This window comes from Ictalurus furcatus, chromosome 20 (genome assembly GCF_023375685.1).
Source record: "Ictalurus furcatus strain D&B chromosome 20, Billie_1.0, whole genome shotgun sequence".
Taxonomy (NCBI): domain Eukaryota; kingdom Metazoa; phylum Chordata; class Actinopteri; order Siluriformes; family Ictaluridae; genus Ictalurus; species Ictalurus furcatus.
This window is the reverse complement of record NC_071274.1, coordinates 21,476,475-21,503,508: the sequence shown is the minus strand read 5'-3', so window position 1 is coordinate 21,503,508 and position 27,034 is coordinate 21,476,475. Positions and strand designations below refer to the sequence as shown.

Below are 27,034 nucleotides of genomic sequence, written 5' to 3'. Positions count from 1 at the left end.
CTTAAATTCCAGTGTTTGCATTCGAATGTGCGGTTTCATGGCTAAAATGTTCGACATTCATTCTTGTGTTTAAAAAAAAAAAACACGCGGGTGAAAACAAGGGGCGATCTCGAGATCAGCGAAAATGATCCAGGTCACGTCCGTATATCGTAGGATGAGTCGATAACGTCCATCATGACAGGACTAGAGTAAACCGCCTTAAACAGAGCGCCTCGTTTAAGAAACCAAGAGCCCAGAGACACGCTATTCTTATCCTGCGAGTTCCGCCTAACAAAAATTCTTTCATATGTAATATGCTAATTTATATGAACTGTGCTCTTGTTAGTTTCGTACGTCATTCCGCTCGTCACCGGTTCCCGGTGTTCGCGTGTGTGAACTGTGTGACGAACGAAAAAGGAGACGTGCAGCGACGCTCAGACTTCAGTCAAGATGAAGTTTAGGTTAAATATGAAATGACGAAGGTCACGTTCACTTTCATAGGAAATTATCATCCGCTTAAAATGTTATAAAATGCTGTAAAAGTTTATCCCTAAAGTGACCTGGATAGCAAACCGCAAGAGACGTCCCTGAACGTTACACGTAAATCGCCGTGCTGACATTATGGAGAATAGAATTGTAAAAAATGTATTATAAAAAGCCTTTCTCCGTTCACTTGTTATACTGGATTTCAGATTTAGTATGTTTAAGAGTAACATTCAGTTGTATGTTTTATTTATATATCGTGCATTTTTATATAACGCAGTATGCATAAATGCAGCGGTGTTATGGATGATAGTAAGGGTCTCTGTTGTGTTATTGGTGTTGCCGGTGGACCGCGTCAGAATAATTTATAAATATCAAACACCGCAGACGAGAGGGAGGGAACGCGCGTTTTGCGTTTGTGTGAGAATGACTGGAATGTCGGATGCAGAGTGTGTTCCCTTTTATCCTTAATTGAATGCGTCCTAGCTTAAACGTGCGATACAGAAAGGGTGATAAGTTTCCGTCGTTGTTTTTTCCTAATATGTTTCTACGTGCCGTTTTCGTCCCTCGTGTATTTTAAAGCACTCTGCACGAAGGCGTGTGAGGGGTTGTGTGTCGGTCGTTTTATCGTACAGAAATAAAAGCGGAAATTCACATTGATGTTTTTTAGAAGTGTGGATGAGACTTTTCTTTAGGGTTCTGTGTTGATGTCCTGCTTTATCAGCCTAAAAAGACATTTTGTGTCCTGATGAATTCTTTATGATCGCGTACGATGTTGAGGGCTGACGCTGGTCTTGTACGACTGTAATTTGTAAAGGGAGGATTGATTTACTGTGAGGATGTCACTGTTCGGTACTCGCATCGCGTTCGGCTTAACCCGGGTTTTTTTCCGTCCCTGGTGGACATTCCAAACTGAGGGGTCATTTTTGTTTGTTTTTTATTATTATTATTTCTTATGTCGGCGATTCTGAGATTTAGTCGAACGCCGCATTCGAGCTCCGAGACCTACCGTGTACGTTGTCTTCAAAATGAGGGGGGGGGGATATTTTTCTTCGTGTCTTCAGCTCTTAATTAATTGAAGTTAAATTGATCTGATCCAAAAGACAGGACTGTCGTTTCTAAGCGCAGAAACCGTACGGGTCGGAATGTATCGACTTGTTTATATGAGGACGGGACGTTAGTCGCGGCCAGCAGTTGATCGTTCTCGCTTGTCCACAGGCGTAGCTGAAGGCGCACCATCATGGCGACGGACATCGGCTCCCCGCCGCGGTTTTTCCACATGCCGCGGTTCCAGCACCAGGCGCCTCGGCAGCTCTTCTACAAGAGGCCGGACTTCGCGCAGCAGCAGGCCATGCAGCAGCTCACCTTCGACGGCAAGCGTATGAGGAAAGCGGTGAACCGCAAGACCATCGATTACAACCCGTCCGTCATCAGATACCTCGAGGTAACTTTAAAAACTCCCATCAGTCGCTTGTGTGTGTGAGCCATTCAAACCCACCTACATAATCACGATGCGATCTTGATTTAAAACAGTTGATGAGCTTTACCTGATTACGTTTTCCCGGACAGAATCGTCTGTGGCAGCGGGATCACCGAGATTTGCGCGCTATCCAACCGGATGCAGGTTGCTTTAACGACGTGAGTGGTTTGACATGGCTTATTTTCAGCCTTTTGGACTATCAGGCTGTTTTTCTTACCGTGTGTGTGTGTCTCTACAGCTTGTCCCTCCTGTCGGTATGCTTAATAACCCCATGAATGCCGTCACCACGAAGTTCGTCCGGACATCCACGAATAAAGTGAAATGCCCGGTGTTTGTAGTAAGGGTAAGTTTCTTTCCGTGCCTGCGTTGTGATGTTTTGCGAAAGAGGCGACGCCAAACGTAGCGGCCATTTTGTCTACGGAATGAGGTTGCGGGATTCGTTCTGAACCTTTAAGGTGACTTGAAAATGAAGCATGGCGAAGCGTTCACTCGTGTGTTTATTTTAAACTCCTGTAGCTTCTTATTTGCGATGGTAAATGGTCTACACTTATATAGCGCTTTTATCCAAAGCGCTTTAGACTGGGTCTCATTCACACACACACTCCAGTGGTAGCAGAGCTAAGGTGCTAACTTGCCATCAGGAGCAACTTGGGGTTCAGTGTCTTGCCCAAGGACACATCGGTATGTGGAGTCACCTGGGCCGGGAATCGAACCGCCAACCCTACGATTAGCGGACAACCCGCTCTACCACCTGATCCACAGCCGCCTCTATAAAGAGGCGGTTTGATTTTCAGTGGACTGAGTGTGCGCTCGATTAGGTTTAAATGTGAATTATGCTTTACGTAGTACGAGCGGTATTTTAGGAACATGTTTTCGTGTCGAATTCGAGAACGAAGTGAAACGTCACGTCGTTGCAGTCCCAATTCTCAGTAGAGTATATGCGATGTTAACGTAGGACATGACGTTTCGGTTGTTTTCTTGTAAATTATTTATTTATTTATTTAAGCTCTGAAGTTGCTGTTCTCATCTCTGTTCCTTCTTTCCTTCTTGTCCTGTTTGAACACACAGTGGACGCCTGAAGGCAGGCGACTCGTAACCGGTGCCTCGAGTGGCGAATTCACGCTGTGGAACGGCCTTACCTTTAACTTTGAGACTATTTTACAGGTAAGTCGACCTATACGTAGCGCAAACGACCCAAGACTCAGAAACGCGTAGCGGCTACTGACTCTGGCGTTACCTTCTCACAGGCTCACGACAGCCCGGTGCGAGCAATGACGTGGTCTCACAACGACATGTGGATGCTGACCGCCGACCACGGCGGCTACGTGAAGTACTGGCAGTCCAACATGAACAACGTCAAGATGTTCCAGGCGCACAAGGAGGCGATTAGAGAGGCCAGGTCTATACCCAATCTACCCTTTTCTGTAGTTAACCCAAGAAGCGTGTATAGGAGGTGTCCCTCGGGGTCCTCCGTCCTTATATACTTCTCCCTGTGCTGCTCGATGATGTTGTCCTTGATTATTGACACGTGTATGTGTGTGCTGTTGCAACACTGCATTGATTTGTCACCTGTGGCTCATAAGTTATGTATCCTGGATTTTTCTCTACATAATGTACAGAAAACGGTTTTACCTACTTTTTTCCACATTTTAAATAAAGAATTCACATTTATCTATATGCTAAGGTTATTACAACCACAGACTAGACACGGTGAGACACACAGGGGCACAGAGTTTTTACGGTACTGACGTGCACTCACAGCACACGGTCCATTTCACACCGCTACATTACCCGAGAACGGTCATGACCTTTATTTAGTTTTGAAATAAAGATTTAATTCTGAAGTTTTTTTTAAATAAAGATTAAAAAAACGAATAAAGATTAATAGAATAAAGATGACAGATTTCCATGCAGATGATCCCCACTTCTCATCTGGGAACTATTATCATTTGTAAAGCCTGCAGCACAGCGTGACCTCTCACTGCTACTCCTACTCTCTTTCACTCTCGGGTCACATCCAAAGAGAGAGATCAAATAAAGTTGGTCGTTATGGGTCCCCAATTACCCCACCCCCACCCCCTTTACGTTCTCACTCTTGGGTTTCAAGAGTAATAAGCCACATTTTGGTGTCATTCCACACACACACACACACGAGGTTAAATAGGGACAGGAACGTAAAAGGCCATCGTGTCTTTTGTTTTTTTTTTGTTTTGTTTTTTTTTTTTTGCTTTGTGCATTTTCAGCCTTTAACGGATGAACAGTGGGAAAACTTCGCTTGCTTTCTGAGGTAGAATTTTGTTTATCTGGTGCACAGAAGTTCCTGTCCGAGTCAAACGGAATGTTAAAAATGAGGTTAAGTTCGAACATCATAGTGAACCACAACAGTTAGTTGTTTTTTTTTTTTGGTTTAGTTTTTGGGAGGAACTAATGTTAACTCTTGCCCAGGGACTAGCGTTTGTCTGGAGTGTGGTTATAGAATAGGATCACGATTACGGATTTATTTTTAATATCTAAACCGCAGTGGGCTGAGTGTAAAGCAAAAGGATACAGAGCAACCACACATCATGATGTATACTCGAACCATACTCAAATAGGAAATCCTCTCACTGTTATGGTGTACCGTCATCTGATCTGTTCTCTTTTGGCAGTTACGTTGATGTAGTGTTTCCTGCATGCAACGATCAGCCATAACGTTAAAACCTGTGAATAACGTTGATTGATTATCTTGTCATAATGGCACCTGTCAAGGGGTGGGATATATATTAGGTATCGAGTGAAGAGTCACTTCTCAAAGTTGTTGTGTTGGAAGCAGGAAAATGGGAAGGCGTCAGGAGGTGAGCGATGTTTACGAGGGAGAAATTGTGATGGCTGGACGACTGGTTCAGAGCACTTCCAAAACGACAGGTTTTGTGGCAAAACCTACCTACGCAGTAGTTAGTACCTACCAAAAGGGGTCCAAGGAATGACTGCGACAGGGTCGTGGGCGCCCAAGGCTCATGGGCGGGCGTGGGGAGCGAAGGCTAGTACGTCTAGTCCGATCCGACAGAAGAGCTGCTGTAGCACAAATTGCTGAAAGTCAATACTGGCTCTGATAGAAAGGTGCATCACAGCTTGCTGTGTATGGAGCTGCGTAGCTGCAGACCGGTCAGAGTTCCCGTGCTGACACCTGTCCGCCAACGAAAGCGCCTACAAGGGGCACGTGAGCATCAGAACCGGACCATGGAGCAATGGAAGAAGGTGGCCTGGTCTGATGAATCACGTTTTCTTTTACATCGTGTGGGCGGTAGGGTGCGTGTGTGTGTGCGTCGCTTACCTGGGGAAGAGTTGGCACCAGGATGCAGTATGGGAAGAAGGCGAGCCGGTGGAGGAAGTGCGATGCTCTGGGAAACGTTCTGCTGGGAAACCTTCTGCTGGCAGTCATGTGGATGTTACTTTGACACCTACCACCTACCTAAACGTTGTTCCAGACCGAGTACACCCCTTCAAGGCAACGGTATTCCCTAATAGCAGTGACCTCTTTCAGCAGGATAATGCTCCCTGACATACCGCAAACATTGTTCATGAACTGTTTGAGGAACATGGAAAAAGAGTTCAAGGCGTTTACTCGGCCTCTAAATTCCCCAGATCTCAATCCGATCGAGCGTCTGTGGCGTGTGCTGGACAAACCAGTCCGATCCATGGAGGCCCCACCTCGCAACTTGCAAGATTTAAAGGGTACGCCACCAGATGCCACAGGAAACCTTGCGGAGTCCGTGTTTTGACGGGTCCGTGCTGTTTTGGTGGCTCGAGTGGGACCTACACAATATTAGGCAGGTGGTTTTAATGTTATGGCTGAGCAGTGTACGTTTTTATTGCTATTTATAACAATCCCAGAAGTTTCGATGTCTTACGATTTTGGTCCCCTTGCTACGTTGAGGACATGAAAACTGCACTTCTTTTTTTTTTTTTTTTTTTTTTATGATAAAATTCAGACCACAATTAAACAAGCAATTAAAACTCACTTGAGTGTAGAAACAGATTCACTGAAGGTTGCATTGAAATATCCACGTTCGATCGGGGTTAAGTTTGACACGTGAATCCGTCAGCCTCGGTATTGCGAGCCAACAGAAAGCAAGTAGGTGGGATTATGGTCTCTGTGCTCGATATTATTAAGTAGTAATCACACCAAACAGTTTCCTCGCTGTTTTCTGTTGTATTACTGTTGCCTGGCGCACGTCTCGGGGGTGGGGATATCCGGCCCATCCACTGACATTGTTTTCTTCCCGCCTGCCTGTTAGCAATGTTTGCACTTTGGCAATCTCTGTATTATCCACTGCATGGTTTTGTTCTCTTTTGGAAATTTGCCCTTGGTCCCATGGGTGATGTTTTAGCATCGTAACTCAAATCTGATCATGTGAACACAACCAAGCAATAGCATCCCTTTCCCTGTGTATGACTATGGATGGATGTGGGAGGTTTTTTTTATTTATTTATTTATTTATTAAACAAACCCTTGGTTCCTCTGCTTCTTTAATGCTTGTAGTTGTTGTGGATTTGGAACAGGGTTTCCGTTTGTAGCTGGACGTTTTTGGTGAAGTCGTAGTGTTGTTAGCATCTTGCTGTTCCAGTATGCTGCTTGAACGAGAATCAGATCTAAAGTCTTTAATTCACAGACGGTTTAATTGGGACACACTTACTACAGAAACCCCTCTCCCAGAAAGCTGGGAGTGTCTCAGTCCCACAAAGAGCTGCTTTGTTATCCTTCATTATTGATTTCTTTTCCTGCTATGTCTTCAGTTTCTCTCCTACGGATAATAAATTTGCCACTTGCTCTGATGACGGAACCGTGCGCATCTGGGACTTTCTGCGCTGCCACGAGGAAAGAATTCTAAGAGGTACGTTAATGACCGACCTGAAGACACACTTTGTCAGGGAATTTAAGAAAAAAAGAAAAAAAAAAAAGGGAAACACGCTCAAATGGGGACTGTACATGTCTTCTGTGTTTACAAAATCGAATGTGCACTCCGTTCACACGTTTCTGCACCTCATTACCTCTCCGTTTCATAAAATGATCCTTCTGTCAATGTGCTAAAGATTTTTTCACTCCACAGTATTGTAAGTGAAAGCAGTGACCTTCCTGCATAGGTCCCCCTCCGTCGTCATTGTGTCTCGGATGTGTGGGGGAAATGTTTTAGGTTTACCAGTACCTGCTTTTTTTATTATTATTATTTTTTAAATATCTACAGTGGGGGAAAATAAGTATTGGACGCTTCAACTTTTGTTTCAGTAAATATATTTCCAATGAGGTTATTCACATGAAATTTTCACCAGACATCAGTATTAACTCAAGTAATCCGGAAATATAAAGAATTCACAACATTAAAGTCCATAAATAAAGTTATGTGTAATAAAGTGGAATGACACGGGGGGAAAAAAGTGTTGAACACGCTAAGAAAAAGCAGTTCTCCAAGGCAAGGTAAGGCAAGGTACCAGCTGAAATCCGTAAGTAATTACACCCCCTATCTGTGCAAATGCATATCAGCTGGGTTAGTAAACTGATGGTCTATAAAAAGGCTTTTTGTTACCAAGGTGTCACACAAGAAACATCTCACGATGAGTAAAAGCTAAGAGCTCTCCCAAGACCTTCTCAACCTTATTGTTGTGAAACATGTTGATGGAATTGGATATAGACGTATTTCAAAACTTCTGAATCTTCCAGTAAACACCACTGGGGACATTATCCGCAAGTGGAAGCAACATCACTCCGTCATCAACCGGCCACGCACGAAGCTCCTTGCAAGATTTCTGACCAGGGAGTCAGAAGAGTAGCCCAAGAGTCAAGGACCACTCGGAAAGCGCTCCAGAAACACTTGGAGGCCGCAGGTGCCATCGTCACAGAGAAAACAATAGGCAATGCTCTCCACTGCTCACGCTCACCCGCAAGACTCCATTACTAAAGAAAAGGCATGTCGAAGCTCGTTTAAAGTTTGCTACAACTCATTCGGACAAGCCTATGAAATACTGGGAGAGTGTAGTCTGGTCAGACGAGAGCAAAACTGAACTTTTCGGCTGTCGTACTACACACCATGTTTGGAGAAGAAATGTCACTGCATATCACCCTAAAAACACTACACCAACAGTGAAGTTTGGAGGTGGAAGCATCATGGTGTGGGGCTGTTTTTCATCACATGGAACTGGCAGACTTCATATAATTGTAGGAACGATGAATGGAGCCCTTTACCGGGAGATTCTTGAGAAGAATCTGCTGCCATCCACCAGGATGATTAATTTCTTCATACAGGAAGTGTCGTGAAGCTGTCATTACAAACAGACTTCTCCACTAAGTATTAAATACATTTCAGTTAGTGTGTTCAATACTTTTTTCCCGTATCATTCCGCTTTATTACACACAACTTCATTTATGGACTTTAATGTTGTGAATTCTTTATATTTACAGATTTCTTGAGTTAATACGGATGTCTGGTGAAAATTTCATGTGAATAACCTCATTGGAAATATATTTACTGTTTAAAAATATCCAGTACTCATTTCCCCAGCTGTAAATATACTTTTCTCTTTTTTTGTACATTTATAAGACAAACATAAGCCCTAAAAATATGTTTGAGAAATGATCAAAGACAAATAATAAAATACATGTATATAATATTTAAAATATTATGCATTAAACATTCAGGGGGGGAAATAAACTACAGACAGAAAAGGACTGAGTGAGAACTGGGCAGGAAGAGTGGAGAGGAAGGGAGATCTATACAATAAAATGTTCTATTTCTACATCTTTTATGCTTTCCTTTCAAATAAACACAAAAATTTATAATAAAATTTTCCTTGTCCTCTGTAAGATAACGCAAAAAGCCGACACGTTCATCTTTTGATTTTAAAAATGACGTGACCCTGACGTCGGTATTTTTTGATTAAATTTTCATTACCAGTTAGCCATCGATAATCCTGTCATATTAAGTCATATTAATAAATGGAACTCTTGGGAGCATGCTGTTAGAGGAAAACGGTCAACAGCAGGGAGGGTGGTGTGATTGTTTTCCAATAACAGCATGTCTGGATGCATTTTCTTCTTAACAAGTTTTCTTATTTGTTTAAAACCAACAACTTATTATTATTATTATTATTATCCATTTATAGTTCTATTTAAGGTTGTGGAACGTACACGAGATGTTATCGCAGCTGTAGACGTTTGTGGAAAGCCACCACGTCATATAATCAGACGGCAAATAAATATGATTAAAATGGTGTTATCTATATAATTTGTTTATTTTATTCCATCATTTTCATGAATGACTAAAATCATTTTGATTTGTTTTACAGAGTAGATTATTGCCTTGTAGGAAGGAAATGCAGGGAGGGAGTGGAAAATACCAAAAATAAATGCAGGGTGTCCCAGAAGTCCATACATAAGGGACTATATTTGCCACACCACGTGGATTGTGCCTTCATTACTGGTTGTTGGTGGACGCCCACGTCTCGGTTGGTCCGCAACACTTCAAGTCATTCTGAATTTGTTATGTTTGCCAACAGAGTCTCGTGTGTGTGTGTGCTTGCAATGTGCTTGCCATTTTCCTTGTTAAAGTCCATCGCAACCTGGCCACAGCTTCCCGATCCAGCCACGAGAATGATTTCAATTCTTCTTTTGTCAAAGGCATTCTTAAAGGCTACCTTTAAAAAAATAAATAATAAATTCTTGATATATATAGAGAGTAAGTATGAAAAAGTTTTGAAGGCATTTTGGGACACCCTGTTTTTAAAAGGCTATCAGACATTCCCTTCTGTACTGGTTTTGCGTCAGCTGATTTTTCGTTTTCGAAAACACCGTACATCTGCTCGGTGTTTTTAGCGTGATCTCTCAAGTTGAAGGTTTGTAGGATTTGTATGAAATTATCACAGCAGATGAACTGATTCAATTTTGGGATCGATTCAAACAGGGTCAAGGTCACAGCAAGGTCAAATGTCCGGAATAGTTTTTCTTCAGTAGCGTCCTTCCTGTTTGAAGTATATTTTAAGGGTATTTGAAGCATATAAATAGTAATAAGAAGGACTGGATTTAGACATCCCTGGTGATGCCACTGGCATCAAGTTATACTTGTTTCATCATCATAATAATAATAATAATAATAATAAACGCAGATTGCTATTTGCATGGGAGTTTCGAACTCTGCGATATTAATAGACACTGGAACACCCAATTACCTTCACACTAGTAATGTGACAAGAATGAAAATTTGGTTCATAAAGATTAACTAGGCCTACAGCCAAGCGCCAAGTCTTTACAAATAATATTAACGGTCATTTTTCATGTGGTTTTATTTTATTCGTCAGTTAATAATAGCCAGTAAAAACTATACGGGATGACTTGGCCTCAAAAAAAGCTGAAGTGGACCTCGTGGGGAAAATTTTGAATACGTCATGCACTGTGTCCCGCAGATCCACCCCTACCTACACATCATACCAGCTGCCTAGCTTCTTCTTCTTATTATTATTATTATTGTAATATTTCTAAAGATAATCTATATTCTTCTTAATAACAACTTGTTCTCATGTAACTTCCATTCAGAAACTCATTACTGAGTCAGAGTGACAGTTCTGTTCTCTAGATTTCTTACACTTTCCTTAAACTTTAAGATGCTGTAAAAAAAATAAAAATAAATAATAATAATAATAATAAATGCGGTCCCCTGAAGCTGAATTTTTCTTAGTCTTATTTTGTAGTCCACAACAACAACAACAACAGTGGGCCTGTGGGTTATAGCAGTGTTTTGTAGAAGTTACGATTGGCATGTGGTATGTTCAGGTGTGTATGAAACTGAAATAGAGTAAAAACATGAAGGTTTGGGTGCGAAATCTATTAAAGCAGTAAGTAACAGTAATAATCCTGTGGGTTCTGTTTATTCAGTTAATCCAATAAAAATTTCGAATTGTGTTTTTCTGTCATGGAAGGAATTGATCAAATTAAAGACCTCAATCTCACTGAAAATGCTTCTGCATATTTGACTTGACTTAAAATAGCAATGTTAGTATGTATGTATATATAAATTATTTATTTAATTATAATTTTAATATTCCTCTGTTTTAGTAGCGTCTGCAGTCTGACACCGGTGCTGTTCACATTTAGTAATGAAATAAATAAAGCTGTCATTGCTGGGGATTTGATGGAATGTTAGTGTGCTTACAGATCTTAAGATATTGTGTATCGCATGTTTAAAATGATCTATTACCGATTGAAATAAAATCAGAGCGCTTTTTTTTGCTAAGTATTGTCCACTATGTATCATGCGTTCTCTAAATCTGCTTAAGGGACATAACAAAATTAGTACACGTCATTTTTAACACACAGAGGTCATTTTTGATGCCGCTTGATGATCTTATTATTATTATTATTATTTGCGACATTGTCATGTAAGCAATACAGCCGATACTGATAGATAGACCACACAGAAACAGAAATATAGTTCAAATTGATATATAAAAATGATCTTGTTTATTTTGATAGCCAAACTGCAATTCATTGGAATATCATATCACATCATGTCATGTATAATCTTTCTTCTCTGACCTTTAGTCACTGATTTACAATGTTTTGCTAGCTTGTAATTGCATTACAACATCATATTCGGTCTAAACTGAATCTAGAATAATCCATCATCGCTCATTTTATGTCTGTTAGTACGCTTGGCGCACCAGCTGCTCTCTTCTAATACACTTACTAACTAACGTGGCTCCTGTATTGAACTTGATCTTGAACACCCATGCCCGAACAGCTTGGTGTAGATTCTCTGGAACTGCATTAGACGGATAAACACTGTTCTTTTGTAAGATATTCCCTCAGCTGGTGTTTTCATGTCTTAACATTTAACTGATGTCCAACATGAACAAGCAGGCCATTTTGGTTCACATCATTACTAGCACATCACCCCACCCCACCCCACCCCCCCCCCCACACACACACACACACACATACATACGGTCCTTCTCAGTCAGCTTTACAGATATTACTACACAGTAATTACAAACTTTTAAGCAAATAAAAGTTTAAATATTAAAGAGACATTAAAAGAAATGTTTTAGATTCCAGAGATTTCAGTTGGTTCACCAAATGTGTTGGTTTTCAAATTTGTATTGCTTTTTAAGAACTCCAATCAAGGAATTCTATTGGTCTACACAATTTGGCAAAATGATATTGATTTTAGAGAATTCCACAGAATTCTATTGATTTTAGAGAATTCCACAGACTTCTGCTGGTCTATAGAATTCTATTAGTCTACACAATTCGGCAAAATCCCATAGGTTTAGAGAATTCCAGACTTCTATCGGTCTACGCGATTCCACAAAAGTCTATTGGTCTGCAGAATTCTGTTTGTATACAGTATTCCGTGGAATTCTTTTGGTTTAAAGTTGTTGTTACCTAGTTTCTTAATAAAATGCGAACTCTCTCTCTCTCTCTCTCTCTCTCTCTCTCTCTCTCTCTCTATATATATATATATATATATATATATATATAATATATAAAATGTATATATGTTTGTTTTTATCACCTGTTTCATGGAACCAGTTCCCTTTAAGGGTTTAAATAACAGAACTGAGTTTGTTTATTAATATACGATGAGGTTACTGGTTTGCTAATGCTTGATTCCTTTAGCTAATAGTCCCAAACTCTCGCTAATACTAAAAATCTGGCCCTTCAGGAAAGCGGGTTGATTTCAGATCAGGTTTTGATTGACGACTCTCGACCCCTTTTGTAATTTTATGGTTTTGTTTATTTGGCTTGAGGGCTTCCCCTCCCCTACTAAAATATTTCTGGAGCCTGCTGGCACACTGGAAGGCACAATCTACCTGAAATATCACACCCAAGCTGGAAACAACCAGTATTGCGCAACACTTGTGATTTAGAGACGGTACGATATGTGCGCTTTGTTTCCTGATATCAATACTGAAAATTATTTTAATTGAAGCATTTCACTTATATACATCCATGCATACATACTCATGACTTACATAACCGCAGCTTTAATGGGTATTATTATGCACTAGAAGAAATTCATAATATGTAAAGCTAGATTTTGTACAGAATCGGATTGTATTCATCCTTTTTGAGTTGGTGCCGTTTCTACTCATGAGCGTATCTGACATTGCAAAATATATATATATATATTATACAATAATGGCTAAAGCAACAGCAAGGTACATTATTTTTCAGTAAGAGTTTTGAGGACGGGTGCAGCCTTAATAGATCAGAAGATAAGTGTGTGATTAATTTTTAATTCACAGCTTATACTCGGTTTTGGTGTTACTCAGATCTCAATGCTCATTTTAATAGTCTTCGATTAGTCACTGTAGCCCATAACATCAGTTTTTGCTGATTATCTACATTCTCTATCAGTCACACTCACACACATACACATACACACCTAACCAGCCACTTCTGTTATACCACTACACCGTAGAATCGATACCGTGAAGACGGATGTAGGATGTGTTGTTTGATGGATTATTCGTGTGTTTAACTCGTTCGTATTTGTCGCTTTCCAGGTCACGGAGCAGACGTCAAGTGCGTCGACTGGCATCCCACCAAAGGCCTGGTGGTCTCGGGCAGCAAAGACAGCCAGCAGCCTATCAAGTTCTGGGATCCAAAAACTGGCCAGAGTCTGGCAACATTGTGAGTTTATTATCGGGAGCCATTTTAGCCAGAAACATAAATCTGTTGCAGAACGCCGGATCTGAAACCTGTTCGAGTCTGTAACGCTACGGGGTTAATTGAATGGCGGGACTGGGTGCAGATTCATTGTGTTCTCGTGTTGACTCGGAGAAGTGGCACAGATTTATAGAAGTGATTAGATGGTAAATCCCTTTAGGAATTATGAGTTACTAGCATAACTTTTATCGGAACTGTGCGCGAGTCCGAGTAAACTAGCAAGTGAAAGCTAACCTAGTAAATATGGCCTAGTGTATATTTGGTTAAATCGACGCGTTAGTTCAGTCCAGAGTACGTCTTTGTGTTTAGTTCTGCCTGAGTGAGAGCAATCCTGAAGGTTCGTTCACGCGCGCAGCGACTCGAAGCGACAGACCGCCCGGAGACCATTTCGTTTTCGATGAGAGATGGCGACTTGAGAGACAGACTAGACGTGGGCGTGTCCAGCAACACGAAAAAGTTGAGAAGTTTCACTTTATGCGCATTTGGAGCGACTCGGTAGAGCGACTACCAATGGGAGAAGACGGTAAAGCGCACGTGATCTGCCGTGCAGCCTGCGAGTCCGCCGGCTGTTTCGTTTTAGCGGCAAAAATCTGGGGTCATCGTCAAAAGTGGAACGTTCGTTGCGCCACACAATGATAAATGTTTCTATGGCAACCAGTAGAAGGAACGCCGACTGGTGACTTCATAATACAGCGACCGGTGACTCGCAGCGAGAAAATCCCTGTGTGTGTGTGTGAATGTACCTTGAGTCTTGTATAGTGGATTGTTCATCAAGCACACTATTTAGAATATTAGGCCACGCCCAGACAGTATGATCTCATAATGTAACAAAATAGCATCTTACTATGTTTTGTAATATTTTATGCCATATTCTCTAGTGCCTATACCCTTCATTGCCACTTTTTTTGAGCCAGGCATTTTCACTTTTTTTTTCAATTATTATTGTTATTATTTTTTTTATATAATAGATTCCTGGAAGTTTCATAGGTTTAAAAAAATAAAGTTCTCCTTAGAACAGATGGATGGGGGAAGTGGTGCTTTAGTATTTGGGCTACTAATTAGAAGGCAAACATCTGATGCTCTGATTCTGCAGTAAAAACCTGATTTGATGATCTTGTGTCTCAGACATGCCCATAAAAACACGGTGATGGAAGTGAAGTGGAACCTGAACGGAAACTGGCTCCTGACGGCATCGCGTGACCATTTATGCAAACTGTTCGACATTCGCAACCTGAAAGAAGAGCTGCAGGTGTTCCGGGGACACAAAAAGGAAGCTACAGGTAGAAACCGAGAAACGCTGGGTTTAGGCGTATGTGCACTGTGTCGTGTCGTGTTGTGTTTGTGTGTTCACTGACGCTGTTCGTGGTGTTTGGTCGTAGCTGTCGCCTGGCACCCAATCCACGAGGGTCTTTTTGCGAGCGGAGGCTCCGACGGATCTCTGCTCTTCTGGAATGCAGGGTACGAGCTGCTTGCTTACACACACATTTCGTTACACGCAGTAATGAATTACACACGATTCTTCCAGAACCTGACGTGCGCTCTGAACACCAGTAATCTTTAAAACGTCTCGTCAACAGGGTGGAGAAGGAGGTCGGCGGTATGGAGATGGCCCATGAGGGTATGATCTGGAGCTTAGCTTGGCATCCTCTTGGCCACATTTTGTGCTCGGGGTCTAATGACCACACCAGGTATGTATTTTAAACTATAGTTTGTATGTATATGTAGTGTAAACATGCTCCTAACGCAGAACAATGAACAGGTGCAGCATCAGGATAAACCAAAATAACTGACTATAAATAACACTCATAGCTGGTTTATAATGAGGGGTAATTATTCAGAGGTGTGACTCGTATTAAAGAACGCACTCGTATCTAAACAAACACCTGTGGTAAAAGGATAATAGACTTAATCTGTGTATCAGGGCCGAGGTGTGGCAAAAAAAATCCATTTTAAATATTCGCCAAATGTATTTCATCACCTTTCAGCAAATTCTGGACACGAAATCGACCGGGAGACAAGATGCGTGACCGCTACAACCTGAATCTCCTACCAGGAATGTCAGAGGACGGCGTCGAGTACGGTGAGCGATTGTGGATCACATGTAGTAACTGTACGTGCGTGGACTGTTGCGCAATAAACAGAGCTCTGGTGATGGACATGAGCTTCCATGCTGTGCGCTCTCAGTTCCAGAATTTTTTATTTATTTATTTATTTTTCTTTCTTTAACTAGTCCTGCATCCCCTAAACTGTAGGATAGTAAACCAATGCATGTCTCTCTTGGTTTTCTGAGTGTCATGTTCTGACTCCTAGATGACATGGAGCCCAACAATCTGGCCACCATTCCTGGGATGGGGATCCCAGAGCAGCTGAAAGCAGCCATGGAGCAAGAACAAACCAGTGAGGAACCTACACACACACACACACACACACACACACACACACAATGAATTTAATATCCTGCTGTAAATGGTACCCTGGACCTATAATTTAAAGTAACGGGTAATGGATACTGTGATGAGTATTGAGTATAGCTAATCAGAAAATTGTCAAATAAGGGATTTTTTCTTTTTTTTTTTTTTTTTTGAGATTCTTTCTCCTGGAAGTCCTGCATTTAGTGCCGTTTGACTCCGAAATAAAACCCATATTAACGCATTGCTGATATTAATCATCAGATAAAGAGACAGTACCGGAGGCTGAGATGAGCATCCCAGGGCTGGACTGGGGAATGGATGAGGTGATGCATAAGGACCTGAAGAAACCTCCGACGAAGAAGGTTCCCTACGCAAAACCGATTCCTGCTCAGTTCCAGCAAGTAAGTCCGAAGTCAGCGAAATAAAAATGCATTAGAGTTATTTGTGCGTTTATTTATTTATTTATTTATTTATTCATTTATTTTAAATGGAGAAATCTGCAGTGACTCTTCTGTGATAAGAATGGAGGGTGGTTAAAAGTTTTAAAGAATTTCGTATGAACCCTGTTAAATGTTTACACCATATTCTACGGTATCTAATCGCTCCTCTTTCCTTGTTTAGGCCTGGGCAGAGAACAAGGTGCCAACTATGGTTCCAGGAGAGCCACCCAAGGAGAGGAAGGATGAGAAGGTGGATGGCAAGAAGAAGACTCAGGCTGAGATTGAGCAGGAGATGGCTGCGCTGCAGTACACAAACCCCATGCTGTTAGAGGTACGCTAAAATACATGTTTCTCCATGTTGTTGTTCTCTGCCCGAGTGTCAGGTTTGTCTTAGTCCGCTCTTGGATTGTCCCACATGGACATCCTAAAGATTTGCACTTCCCAAAAGAGTTTACATCCATCTCCACCCTTTTTCAAAGCAGAACCTGTCACTGATACTTAAGATCTGCTTATGTAATCATAAACGTCCCGGGACTTTTGTCACGACCTGCTCATACTGAACATCCTTTCAACACACACAGTACTGTTTGTCTTCCTTATGTTGTCGCAAGGGAATTTTTCTTCACCCCTGAAGATCTAAATCGCCATCTGAATTTCTGCAAAGCTGCTCTGTGACAATGTCGAATTTAATTGAATGAAATGATGTGCGTTTCCATCTGCAGCAACTCAAGATTGAGCGAATGGCTCAACTCCAGGATCAGACCATGCCACCTCCTGGAGGCCAACCAGGCTCCATGCCATCCTTCCCTGGGCAAGGAGGTCCCATGGCTCCACCTCCACAGGGCTTCCCTCAGTCAATGCCACCCCAGCAGTTGCCTCCCAATATGGGGCCTCCGATGGGTCAAGGTGGCATGCCCGGCCCCTATATCCCACCCGGTCAGATGGGACCTCCAGGGCCTCTGCCTCACCAGGGTCCTCTTCCTCCGCAGGGCATGATGGGACCTCCGGATCTCCACGGACCTCCCCGACACCCTGGACCTCACAGGAATATGGGGCCTCACGGCATGCCTCCAGGGCCCAGGGGCATGCAGGGTCCTCTGCCAGGCTCGATGGCTTCAGGACCGCCTACAGGAGGCATGATGGGACCTCCACCTCGAGGTCAAGGGCCACCCCAGGGAGGAATGTTGCATCAGGACATGCGTGGACCAGCACCTCATGGGAACATGATAGGTACACAGGGGCCTCCGCAAGGAGGAATGATGGGGCCTCCACCCAGAAATCACGGCATGGGGAACATGCACGGAATGGGGCCTCCTGGAGGGATACACGGGCCTCCGAACAATATGCAGGGGCCACCAGGTAACATGCAAGGACCTCCTCCGTATATGCAGCAGGGCAAGCCGCCACACATCGGCGAGGGAAACAGAGGACAGTTCAACCAGGTAAAAAGTGGACCTTTACGTGAATTACATTTTGTTTTGATTTACGTCCCAGTTTTAATCTGTATCTTCTTTCTAGGGACAGAATTCTGGCCCGCAGTCAATGATGCATGGTCCTGGTGCCAAAGGTAGGCTCGAGAAACCACTTGAATTTCTTCATAGTAGACCACCGGGGGGGGATCAAATAAAAATATCTGATCGTAACGCATGTTTTTATGTATTCTATTTGTCTCTTCCCTGTGTTTGTGTCGCTGTATGTAGATGGACCTCGAGGGCCTCCGAACCATCACATGGGGCTTCCACCTGAGCACCAGGGCTCGGACGGAGGTTCTCAGTACTGGGGGGAGGACGGGGGGTACCAAGAGGGCTGGAGGAGACCGGGGCAGGACTTCCTTGGAGATCCCAGGGGCCACCGAGGAGGTTCTGGAGGGCAATGGGAAAACCAGGAGAGGTTCCCTTCTCACGACGATGACTATGACAGGTCAGTAAAGCTATTTTAGGGGTGTTTACGGACTGCGCTTATAGTTACAGCTAAACGTTTGTGAAGTTTGAGGTTGTCCGATGAACAGCTGTTCTGATTTTTGGCGAAGAGAAAATAATTTACGAATGTACAAATTAAAACACTCGTCATTCCTATTCGGGATTGGGGATCCATAATTCATCGAGTTATATTAAAAGGTGTACATCGAGGTATGTTTATACTGTAGCGTGTCCCTACAGGTTTGACGATGGGTACGAGGATGCAGGGGACGCGTACGAGCAGAGGCCGAGGCGACCGCCACATTCCGACGATTCGTAAGTACAATACGACGTCATTACAGATTAGAAATGCACTCGTACACAAAACTGCCTGGGTGTGCTGTTCCTTAAGAATCATAATCGAATGCAATATGGGCAGAAAAGCGTGCTGTGATGGACTCTGGAATTTTATTTCTTTTAGTTTCAGGAGAGGCGGACATGGAGGCCGAGGAGGATACCAGGACGAGTACGGAGCAGACGAGAGCTTCGATTCTCAGGACGAGATGGGCCAGGGCTGGGGGAACGGAGGGAGAGGGAGGCCGCGTGGAGGACCACCACGTGGAGGTTCGACTCAAAAATCACGTCATGCTTTCAGCCACACACACGCACTGAGAATCCGTCCAATCCGCATGAGTTTGAACATGTCGTATCTCATAGGTGGTGTAGGAAGAAAGGGGCTTCTGCCAACTCCTGATGAGTTTGCGGCTCACTACGAAGGAGGAAGAAACCAAGAGGGTTGGGAGGGAGGGCGAGACTCAGGTAGAACCATTGTAAAACAAAAAAAAAAACAAAAAAAAAAGTTTTGGGGTGGGAGGGACATTGTGTAGGCAGATAGTGTGAAGATAATGTGAAGCTGAACATGAAGTTGAATTGTATTTCCCACACTGTAGAAAGGAAGCGTATAATGGTGACACTGTGCTCTGTGTGTGTGTGCGCAGGTCACGAAGGCTATCGGGACGGCCAGAGAGGTGAACACGGCATGCACGACAGCCCATCTGCGGTCAGTAGGGAGCGCTCTTCTTCTCTACAGGGCATGGACATGGCCTCACTTCCACCTCGCAAGCGTCCCTGGCACGACGGCCCAGGCACCGGAGACATGGACTCACCCGGAGCCGGACCCGATGACCGAGGGGCAGGTGAGACACCAGAGGTTACACAGAGACCGTGATCTAAAGGGGACCGATTTAAAAAAATAAAATACGCCAATAGCCTCAGTTAAAACAGACATACATGAATTTGACACTGAAGCAAAATTACCACGCCGCATTCGGCCTCGATACTCTGGATTTATTTTAGTCTGAAAGCACATAGGCTGAATGTTGCAACTGAAATCTCGTGAACTTTTTTTCTTCTTTTTTTTTTCTACAATCAGGTCGGCCTCCACCACGTGACGACGTCGGTTACGGTCTTCCTCCATCCAGGGGCGGTAGAGGAGGGTGGGTTCGCAGTGGCCGCGGACTGAGAGGAGGCCGGGGACGGTAGGGGGAGCTACACCCTTAAGTCAGCGGGTTGGACACTGTGGATCGAGGCAAAAAATAATAATAAACAAGGACCAAAAGAGCCGCCCATCTGCTCCATCATCTCCTCCGGCTCATCGACGCCCATTTGCGCGTCGATTTTTCTCCAGTTTGTCCCGAGGTCGTAGCGGCTCACGCTCTCCGTACTGATCAGAGGAACATGAGCCTGGTCGAGGCCTGTATGCTGTGACTGAGCATTCTTCAGTCAATAATTGCTCAAGCAGACCTGAATTTGACACTTGGACACACGCGTACATCGCAGATACGAGAGACAAGCTCACACCTTTCACTTCATTTCGGGGATTTTTTTTGTTGTTGTTTTTTTTGAACGATCCTTCCCCAAATACTCCACAGTGCACTATTACAGAGTCTGTTTCTCACTCAGTTCTGATCTCACTCATGTTCATGTTGATGTTCAGTGGACTGGACTCTCTCGAAGCTTTCCAGCCCCGTTGTTAAAGCTTCAAAAATGCACCACGTGCGCACATCCAATCCAGCAACTGAAATAAGGGACGGAAGGACGGACTTTGAAATACGCCGCATCCGGTCGTTTAATTTTATGTAAAATAATAAGAGAACAGAATTCTGTGAAGTGAGCAGCCGAGTCCCGAGGCTGCCGACTTCGTTTCGACATGTACAGTTTGTCAAAAGCTTGTCATATTGTTTTGTGCTTTTTTTTGTATGAGATGGCAATAGAAGTTTGTGCAAGATTTATATCAAATCGGTTGTCATTTCCTTTCTTTCACATTTTTACCTTTTTTTTTTTTTTTACCCATCTATTTTCACAAAAAATTTGAACACAGGTTTATATTACTGTATTGTTTAAAAAAAAAAAAATTGCACAAATGCATTTATTAGTAAATGCATAAATAATTTTACTAAGTTACTCGTTAAATCTAGTCATCCAAAAGCACAGGAGAAAAGTGATCACATCTGGCCCGTCCATAGGAAATAAACAAACGTATACAAAATAAATTTATTAATTTTTTTCCCCCAAAAGTTGATATATAGTCATTCCAAGACATCCTGATTGTCCTCAGTTTGCTTCTTTATTTTTTGCCATGAATTAATACACACTTATTGTACCAAATCGTATGTGCAAAGTAAGGTGAGTACAAATTTCTAAAGCGGTAAACTATATTTTGGGAATAGTGGCTGGGCCTCCAGTGTCAGCACTGTGCAATAGTATGGGAAAGCCTTCACGAGAGAGTATTACACTTTGGGGTTTCTTGGTAAGCACAACGTGATACTTTTTTAAAATTATTTATTTATTGTAATTGACATCGAGAGGTTCGTGAGGGAACGACTGTTTATAGCCGCTATAATCCAAGTGTGAACAGGAACTAACTTACATTCCGCAGCTTTAAGTAGATAAAAAAAAAAAAAAATGTTGACACATGGCTGCGGTACAAGAGGAATAAAACACTGTGCTGTGTGTCCAGAGTGCCAGGGTTGTATTCCTTACCCCACTGTGTTTATTAATCGGGTCGTAGAGGATTTCACAAGAATTTTTTCATGAGCGTTGCGGTCAAAAACGCTCGATTTTGTCTGAGGCGTTTTTTTGAAATTTGTGATGCGACTTGCTGAGGGGTTTTGTGTGTGTGTGTGTGTGTGTGTGGGAAAACTAGTTGAACTGGCAAAAACGGCAATTGCATGGTCATTCATAGTGATGTTTGGCAAATGAGACCTTTTAACTATATATCATTTGAATTACTGCAAATCTGCAAAACTTCAAGCAGCTCTGATGATTGCGGCGTTTGTTTGATTGTGCTTTCATTTCTACCATCGCAAAATCCCAGAGGCACTGATTTAAAGTGTTTATTCCTCCTAGAGGAAGTTATTTGGTTGGAGATGAATCCCGATAGAAAGAAAGCTCTCCCGAAGACCTACTGGGAGCGTACTCGAGCAGCTGGACGGAAAGACGTTGGTGCGGCGCACTACACCTCGTTCGTCGTATTTTCATGAGCAGAATTCATTGGTCTTGGGTCTACAACTCAACATCTGTGTGTTCTCAACAAAAATGGATACATTGTGTATTCGCAGAGGTGTTAAATCGGGTCCACTGCGGCTGACTGCTTTCATTTCACCTGATAAAACATCAGTGAATTTTTTTTTTTTTTGAAAAATAAAATATACTGGAAAGAAGACAGACACGCAGCAGCAGTCTGTAGAGAAAACTGGACCAAAGGGTGTAGATACTTTTCCTCTCCTATCAGACTCCACAAATAATTCCCAGATATGCATCACACACTGTTAATCTCCACAAATCTTTATTTACAAAGTCACAAAATGTGTTAGACGTGCATAAGTACTACTTTGGTCCTCATTTCACAGTGGAACAATCTGAATTAGTTTCCATTTAATCCAGATAAACGCAGAAACCAGTCTACTGACGTGTAATCTGCACACCAGATTAATACATTAAGAATGTCTTTTAAACCTTGGGATGCTTAGTGTTCAGTCCTGTAGTTTGTTGTGCTCATATGGGCATGGTTTTTCCGGTCACTGTCCTTTTGATAGCCGATGCAGCCATTCCGCCGACAAACCTCATCCCCGCGCTGCCACCGGGCACCAGAGACACCATGTAGCCCACTATAGCGCCGATCTGCACGATGGCTCCGAGCGCCGTGAGCATGGTGCTGTGGAGCCCCAGCGCCGCGTAGAGCGTCGCCCCCAGCGAGCACAGGTATATCACGGCCCCCGGGGACGGGGCGGCGATCAAGCGGCTCGGTCCGCGCAGGATGGCGGCGCCGATCAGCGCGAAAAGTGAGCCGAGCGACCAGAGCAGGGCGAATTTCCTCGCCTTCAGTAACAGCAGCGGCGCATACAAAGCCGAGAGCCCGAAACACAGCGCCGAAAATAAGATACACACACCAAATGCGACCATCCGCTGAGACCGACTCATACCCGGCAGACACGGATCGGGTTCCGCAGACCACGGCCAGGAAAACCCGCTGCTCGAGCTCGGGCCTGTCGAAGATCCGCCCCGTCCCGAGAACGAACTCGACCACCGACCGAACCAGCTTCCCGGTGCACCCCTGTCGGCGTCATCGATGTTCACAGTGGTGCTGGAGCTCGACTGCGATATTGTCTTTGCACCGCTCTTGGACTGGGCTAAATATTCCTGAAGCTGTCGGTTTAATTCCGCCATGATTGTTGCGTTGGAACCCAAACAGGAAGTTGTGAAACGTCATAAAAACGCGACCTCTTCACTTTAGCCGCTTGTCTTGACGTAAGGTGGAATAATAAAAGAGAAAATATAATAAAATAAAGGTTGTTGTTGTTGTTGTTGTTGTTTCATGTAACAGTCGATTTTGTTTTTTGTTATATAAACCAAATGAATATCTAAAGTAATTTTGAGAATTGTGTTTTAAAAAATTTCCATACCGTTATACCTTCATACATATGAAACTTGGTCATTTGTGTATTGATGTCACAACCTCAAATACCCTATTTTTGACTCTTACAAATGCTATTTCTGGCAGATAAAAGGCTATAAATATTCAAATAAAGGCCATGTCTGTGAGTGAATACTAAAGAGCTGAGATTTAGAATTGATAAGTTTCTTTTATATTTAATCCCAGTTTGAAATCAAAGAAAAATTCACAGTAACGACTGGGCTGAGGAGAAAAATTAAAAAAAGAAAGAAAGAATGTAAACAATTTTCATTTACTGTGAACTTACTTCACAGATATTCCTTTGGGCCCGTCCACAGCTGCTTAACCTGTCTAAAATTAACCTCCCTCTCTACAGATCTCTAGTTCCCAAAGCCTTTTTATGGATCGAGAGTGCCAACAGCTGATTTTCTATAGCAGAGAAACACAGACAAGTCAGGACATAGAGAGGAAGAGAGAACACAACAAGGGACCAGGTCAGTCAATTAAAATCACATGAATTACTCTGTGGAAATTATTTCAAACTTCACTTGGCGTAGTAAAGCAAAACAAGTACAATACATGAATAATAAATAAAATAGAATGTAGGCATGTGCTATTAACAACACTATTTTAACATGCACGATATTATTATAATGGACATTTAAAATATTTCCCCGATAGGTGGTGGTGTGAATTTATATATTTTTATTGCTTTGTATATTTTTATTCCTCTATTTCTATTGTGTCCTACTGTTAAAATATCGAAGAACTGGACTTTTTACCTGTGAGCTGCCCTGTAAAAGCATATTCATTCAATTCAATGTTACTTAATTAAATGTTTCAAAATGAATTTCCAAAAGTCCAGCATGGAAAACAATGTTCAGAATATTTCTTGAACATGTCAGTTGTTATTACACATGGTCTTATTAGATGTATTTTTATACTGTTTCTTCCGTTTAAAGGTGCGGTTTGTAATTTTTAAAAGTGTTTATCAACTTATAGTCATCCTACAGCTTTATTGATACTTTAGTCAAACCGTTATTTTTGTTATTTGCAGATTTGCCATGTCGTGCATATGGCCGGTTTCCTTGTTTCAGGCTTCTGTTTATATTTTAAGTGGCCCTAACTTTAGCTCCACCCCCCAGGAAGCACAGAGCTGTTCTGTCCATCCATTTTCCTTAAAAGGCAACCCTTGAGGCATAGTTCATTTTAACAGAGGGTGTGGGATTGGTTGAAGAGAGTGGAAAGCTTGGTGATTTTTATTGCAATTGGAATGTGCCTTGCAAAATTAGTGAGTGGAATGTGAATGTAGAGTCAATTGGTGATCTAGTTGTTAGGAGTAAACTTGAAATTTTGTCCTCTCCAGCTTCATGTCTCTGTCGCAGATCACCCCAAGCCTTTTCCTGGGCGGAGCCGACGCCCCTCTCAATCGAGCCCTCATGACTCGTAAGGGCATCACACTCATCGTAAACGCCACTCTGTCCCACAGCTGCCCCACATACCCAGGAGTCGAGTGTGTACGTGTGGCGGTACCTGATCTTCCCACTGCACGTCTGAGTGAGCATTTTGACCGAGTGGGAGCCCGCATTCATAACAATAGAGCGGGTGGAACGTTGGTGCACTGTGCGGCAGGCATGAGTCGCTCACCTGCTTTGATCATGGCTTACCTCATGAAGTACAAGGGAGTGACACTGTGCCAGGCGCACCACTGGGTGAGGCAGAGCAGACCCTCGATCCGCCTCAACTCAGGATTCTGGGACCAGCTTCTAGACTACGAAAAGAGACTTTATGGGAAAAATACAGTGAAAGTTGCTGTTCCATTGGAAGTGCCTAAAACACCCAAAATGGTGCCCAGGTACAGTCTGAGAGCGTGTCCATCATCTCCCAGGCTGGGCTGGTTTAGACGATAGGACTAAAAAAAAAAAAAAACTTGTATGAATGGCAGTGCCTTTGGATTTTGTAAACATTTGATTTGCTCAATGCAAGCCCTGAAGTTTAGGGCAAATCATTTCCAGCATTGTTTTTACTTAAAAATCTTGCCTTTCCAAAAGTTTTCCACTGTTGAGGTGCCTTGGAAGGCCAATTTATATCAATCGTATTGGAAAGTAGCTGGTTAACAATTAGCATGTTATATCGATGCTGATTACTTTTTAACATGGCCTGTGTGAAACAGGTAAATCTAGACTATTTCCACCTAACTGTTATAATTAGCACTTTTTTTTTGTAAAGTTATAGTGTGATATTCAAACCACCTTATATTGTTATTATGAACACTCTGAATGTAAGTGATTAAAAGAATCAGGGGGAAATGGCAGTGAGCCCCTGTAGAGCCGAAAGAGTTGACTCTTATTGGTGAGCCGAGTCAAATGATTTGATTCACTGAAAATAGCCGGGATTATTTTGGGATTTGAAAGCAGCACTAATCCTTAAAAAAAGTATAAATGAATAAATAATTAAATAAAAACATGAAAGTACTGTAATAACATATCTTATTTTACACATGTGAAAAAAAAGAAGAAATTATACATTTTATATCAGCAATTTTCGGCAGCATTTTTTTTTTTTTTGCATTTTCATTGAAACTATTGATGAGTTATTAATGTAATCATGTGGAAAATTTGTTGTTTAGTGTTTTAAATTAAAATAAAAGAAATGTATACACGTATGTATGACTCATATCCATAAATACAAATGTTTAATGAAGATGTTTTTTTTTTTTTTTGGTAAAAGAGACACATTACTTAGACTATTTCAGCGGTCCTTAAAACAAAAAAAAAATGGGAAATTGTAATCACAACTAGCATGAACATATGTAAATTTGCTTGTACTTGATGAGATTAATTTAAAAATATATATATTTTAAAGAGCTATGAAAGAAGGTATGAGGCTACCATAAATCAGTTAAAACACTCCATTAACCACTCCAGTACTTTTAGAAGTAAATAATGAAAGGCAAATAAAACTACTTCATATATACAATTAACTTTTTTCTTTTTAATTATATCTAATAACATTTTACATTCAATTAAGAAATGCCCCTCTTGAAATGTAACATTATTTTACCCAGATATTGTGGAAGGTGAAAGGTAATCCGGGAACTTTTCCGGTTCGTTAACTTGTTTTGGCGTGGTTTATCCAATAGGATGCGTCTAATTGTATCACGTGATTAAGAACTCACTTATGGTTGGTCCAATCACGTGGTTTGGACTAATTGAAGCGATTTGTTTGTAGCATTGCAGCAGCCAGTTTACATGGCAAAACATTATCATGGATTTCGATTATAAACATGAAAACGAAGCCCAAAAGTGAAGAGAAAAGAAGGGGAAAGAACTGGACAGTGCAAAACTCTTAGAATTCTACTCTTCTTATTTATTTATTTATTTATTTATTTATAAATGGGGTCCTTTTGGTACATCCTCCTGAGGAACTCTGGCTGGTAAGTGTTAGCAAGTGCTAATTAATTGTTTGGTACTTTTAGTGCACTTTTGGTGTTTTTGTTTGGTACATAATAATTCGTTAGCTAATGGCTGTGAAATTCTATATTAAACTCTGATATTGTTGTGTATTTAAATGCCAGTTTTACGTAGCGAAGGCATTCACATGCACTACTTTGAATGCTAACTAAATTAGGTAGCTAGGTAGTTTATTAATTTTGTGGTAATTGATGTTCGCTGCATCTGTGTGCCAACTA

General features: G+C 42.1%; 3 protein-coding genes across 5 annotated transcripts in view; 2 read left to right on the top strand and 1 right to left on the bottom strand.

Moving 5' to 3' along the window:
* wdr33 (WD repeat domain 33) overlaps nt 1-20,905 on the top strand; it is a 28,202-nt gene extending 7,297 nt beyond the window's left edge. For 2 of the 3 annotated variants that reach the window (XM_053651828.1, XM_053651827.1), the window contains exons 2-23: nt 1,681-1,906; nt 2,032-2,100; nt 2,181-2,285; nt 3,011-3,106; nt 3,190-3,341; nt 6,719-6,816; nt 13,478-13,604; nt 14,766-14,920; nt 15,020-15,098; nt 15,218-15,328; nt 15,626-15,720; nt 15,951-16,037; nt 16,313-16,452; nt 16,673-16,822; nt 17,214-17,933; nt 18,010-18,058; nt 18,192-18,411; nt 18,651-18,725; nt 18,871-19,013; nt 19,107-19,208; nt 19,388-19,585; nt 19,822-20,905. In XM_053651828.1, coding sequence (XP_053507803.1) covers nt 1,703-1,906; nt 2,032-2,100; nt 2,181-2,285; nt 3,011-3,106; nt 3,190-3,341; nt 6,719-6,816; nt 13,478-13,604; nt 14,766-14,920; nt 15,020-15,098; nt 15,218-15,328; nt 15,626-15,720; nt 15,951-16,037; nt 16,313-16,452; nt 16,673-16,822; nt 17,214-17,933; nt 18,010-18,058; nt 18,192-18,411; nt 18,651-18,725; nt 18,871-19,013; nt 19,107-19,208; nt 19,388-19,585; nt 19,822-19,931 — 3,285 coding nt within the window. In that variant the 5' untranslated portion in view covers nt 1,681-1,702 and the 3' untranslated portion in view covers nt 19,932-20,905. The remainder of the gene's footprint in view (nt 1-1,680; nt 1,907-2,031; nt 2,101-2,180; nt 2,286-3,010; nt 3,107-3,189; nt 3,342-6,718; nt 6,817-13,477; nt 13,605-14,765; nt 14,921-15,019; nt 15,099-15,217; nt 15,329-15,625; nt 15,721-15,950; nt 16,038-16,312; nt 16,453-16,672; nt 16,823-17,213; nt 17,934-18,009; nt 18,059-18,191; nt 18,412-18,650; nt 18,726-18,870; nt 19,014-19,106; nt 19,209-19,387; nt 19,586-19,821) is intronic. The other variant, XM_053651829.1, reaches the window with a different exon arrangement.
* A 1,309-nt stretch (nt 20,906-22,214) lies between these two features.
* On the bottom strand, nt 22,215-23,195 carry sft2d3 (SFT2 domain containing 3). Its single transcript, XM_053651910.1, has one exon. The coding sequence runs from the start codon at nt 23,115-23,117 to the stop codon at nt 22,446-22,448; it is 672 nt and encodes a 223-aa protein (XP_053507885.1). The 5' UTR covers nt 23,118-23,195; the 3' UTR covers nt 22,215-22,445.
* Nucleotides 23,196-23,224: 29 nt separating this feature from the next.
* On the top strand, nt 23,225-25,256 carry si:ch1073-184j22.2 (dual specificity protein phosphatase 14). The gene is made up of 2 exons (XM_053651913.1): nt 23,225-23,837; nt 24,710-25,256. The coding sequence occupies exon 2, from the start codon at nt 24,714-24,716 to the stop codon at nt 25,251-25,253; it is 540 nt and encodes a 179-aa protein (XP_053507888.1). The 5' UTR covers nt 23,225-23,837; nt 24,710-24,713; the 3' UTR covers nt 25,254-25,256.
* Nucleotides 25,257-27,034: the final 1,778 nt, after the last annotated feature.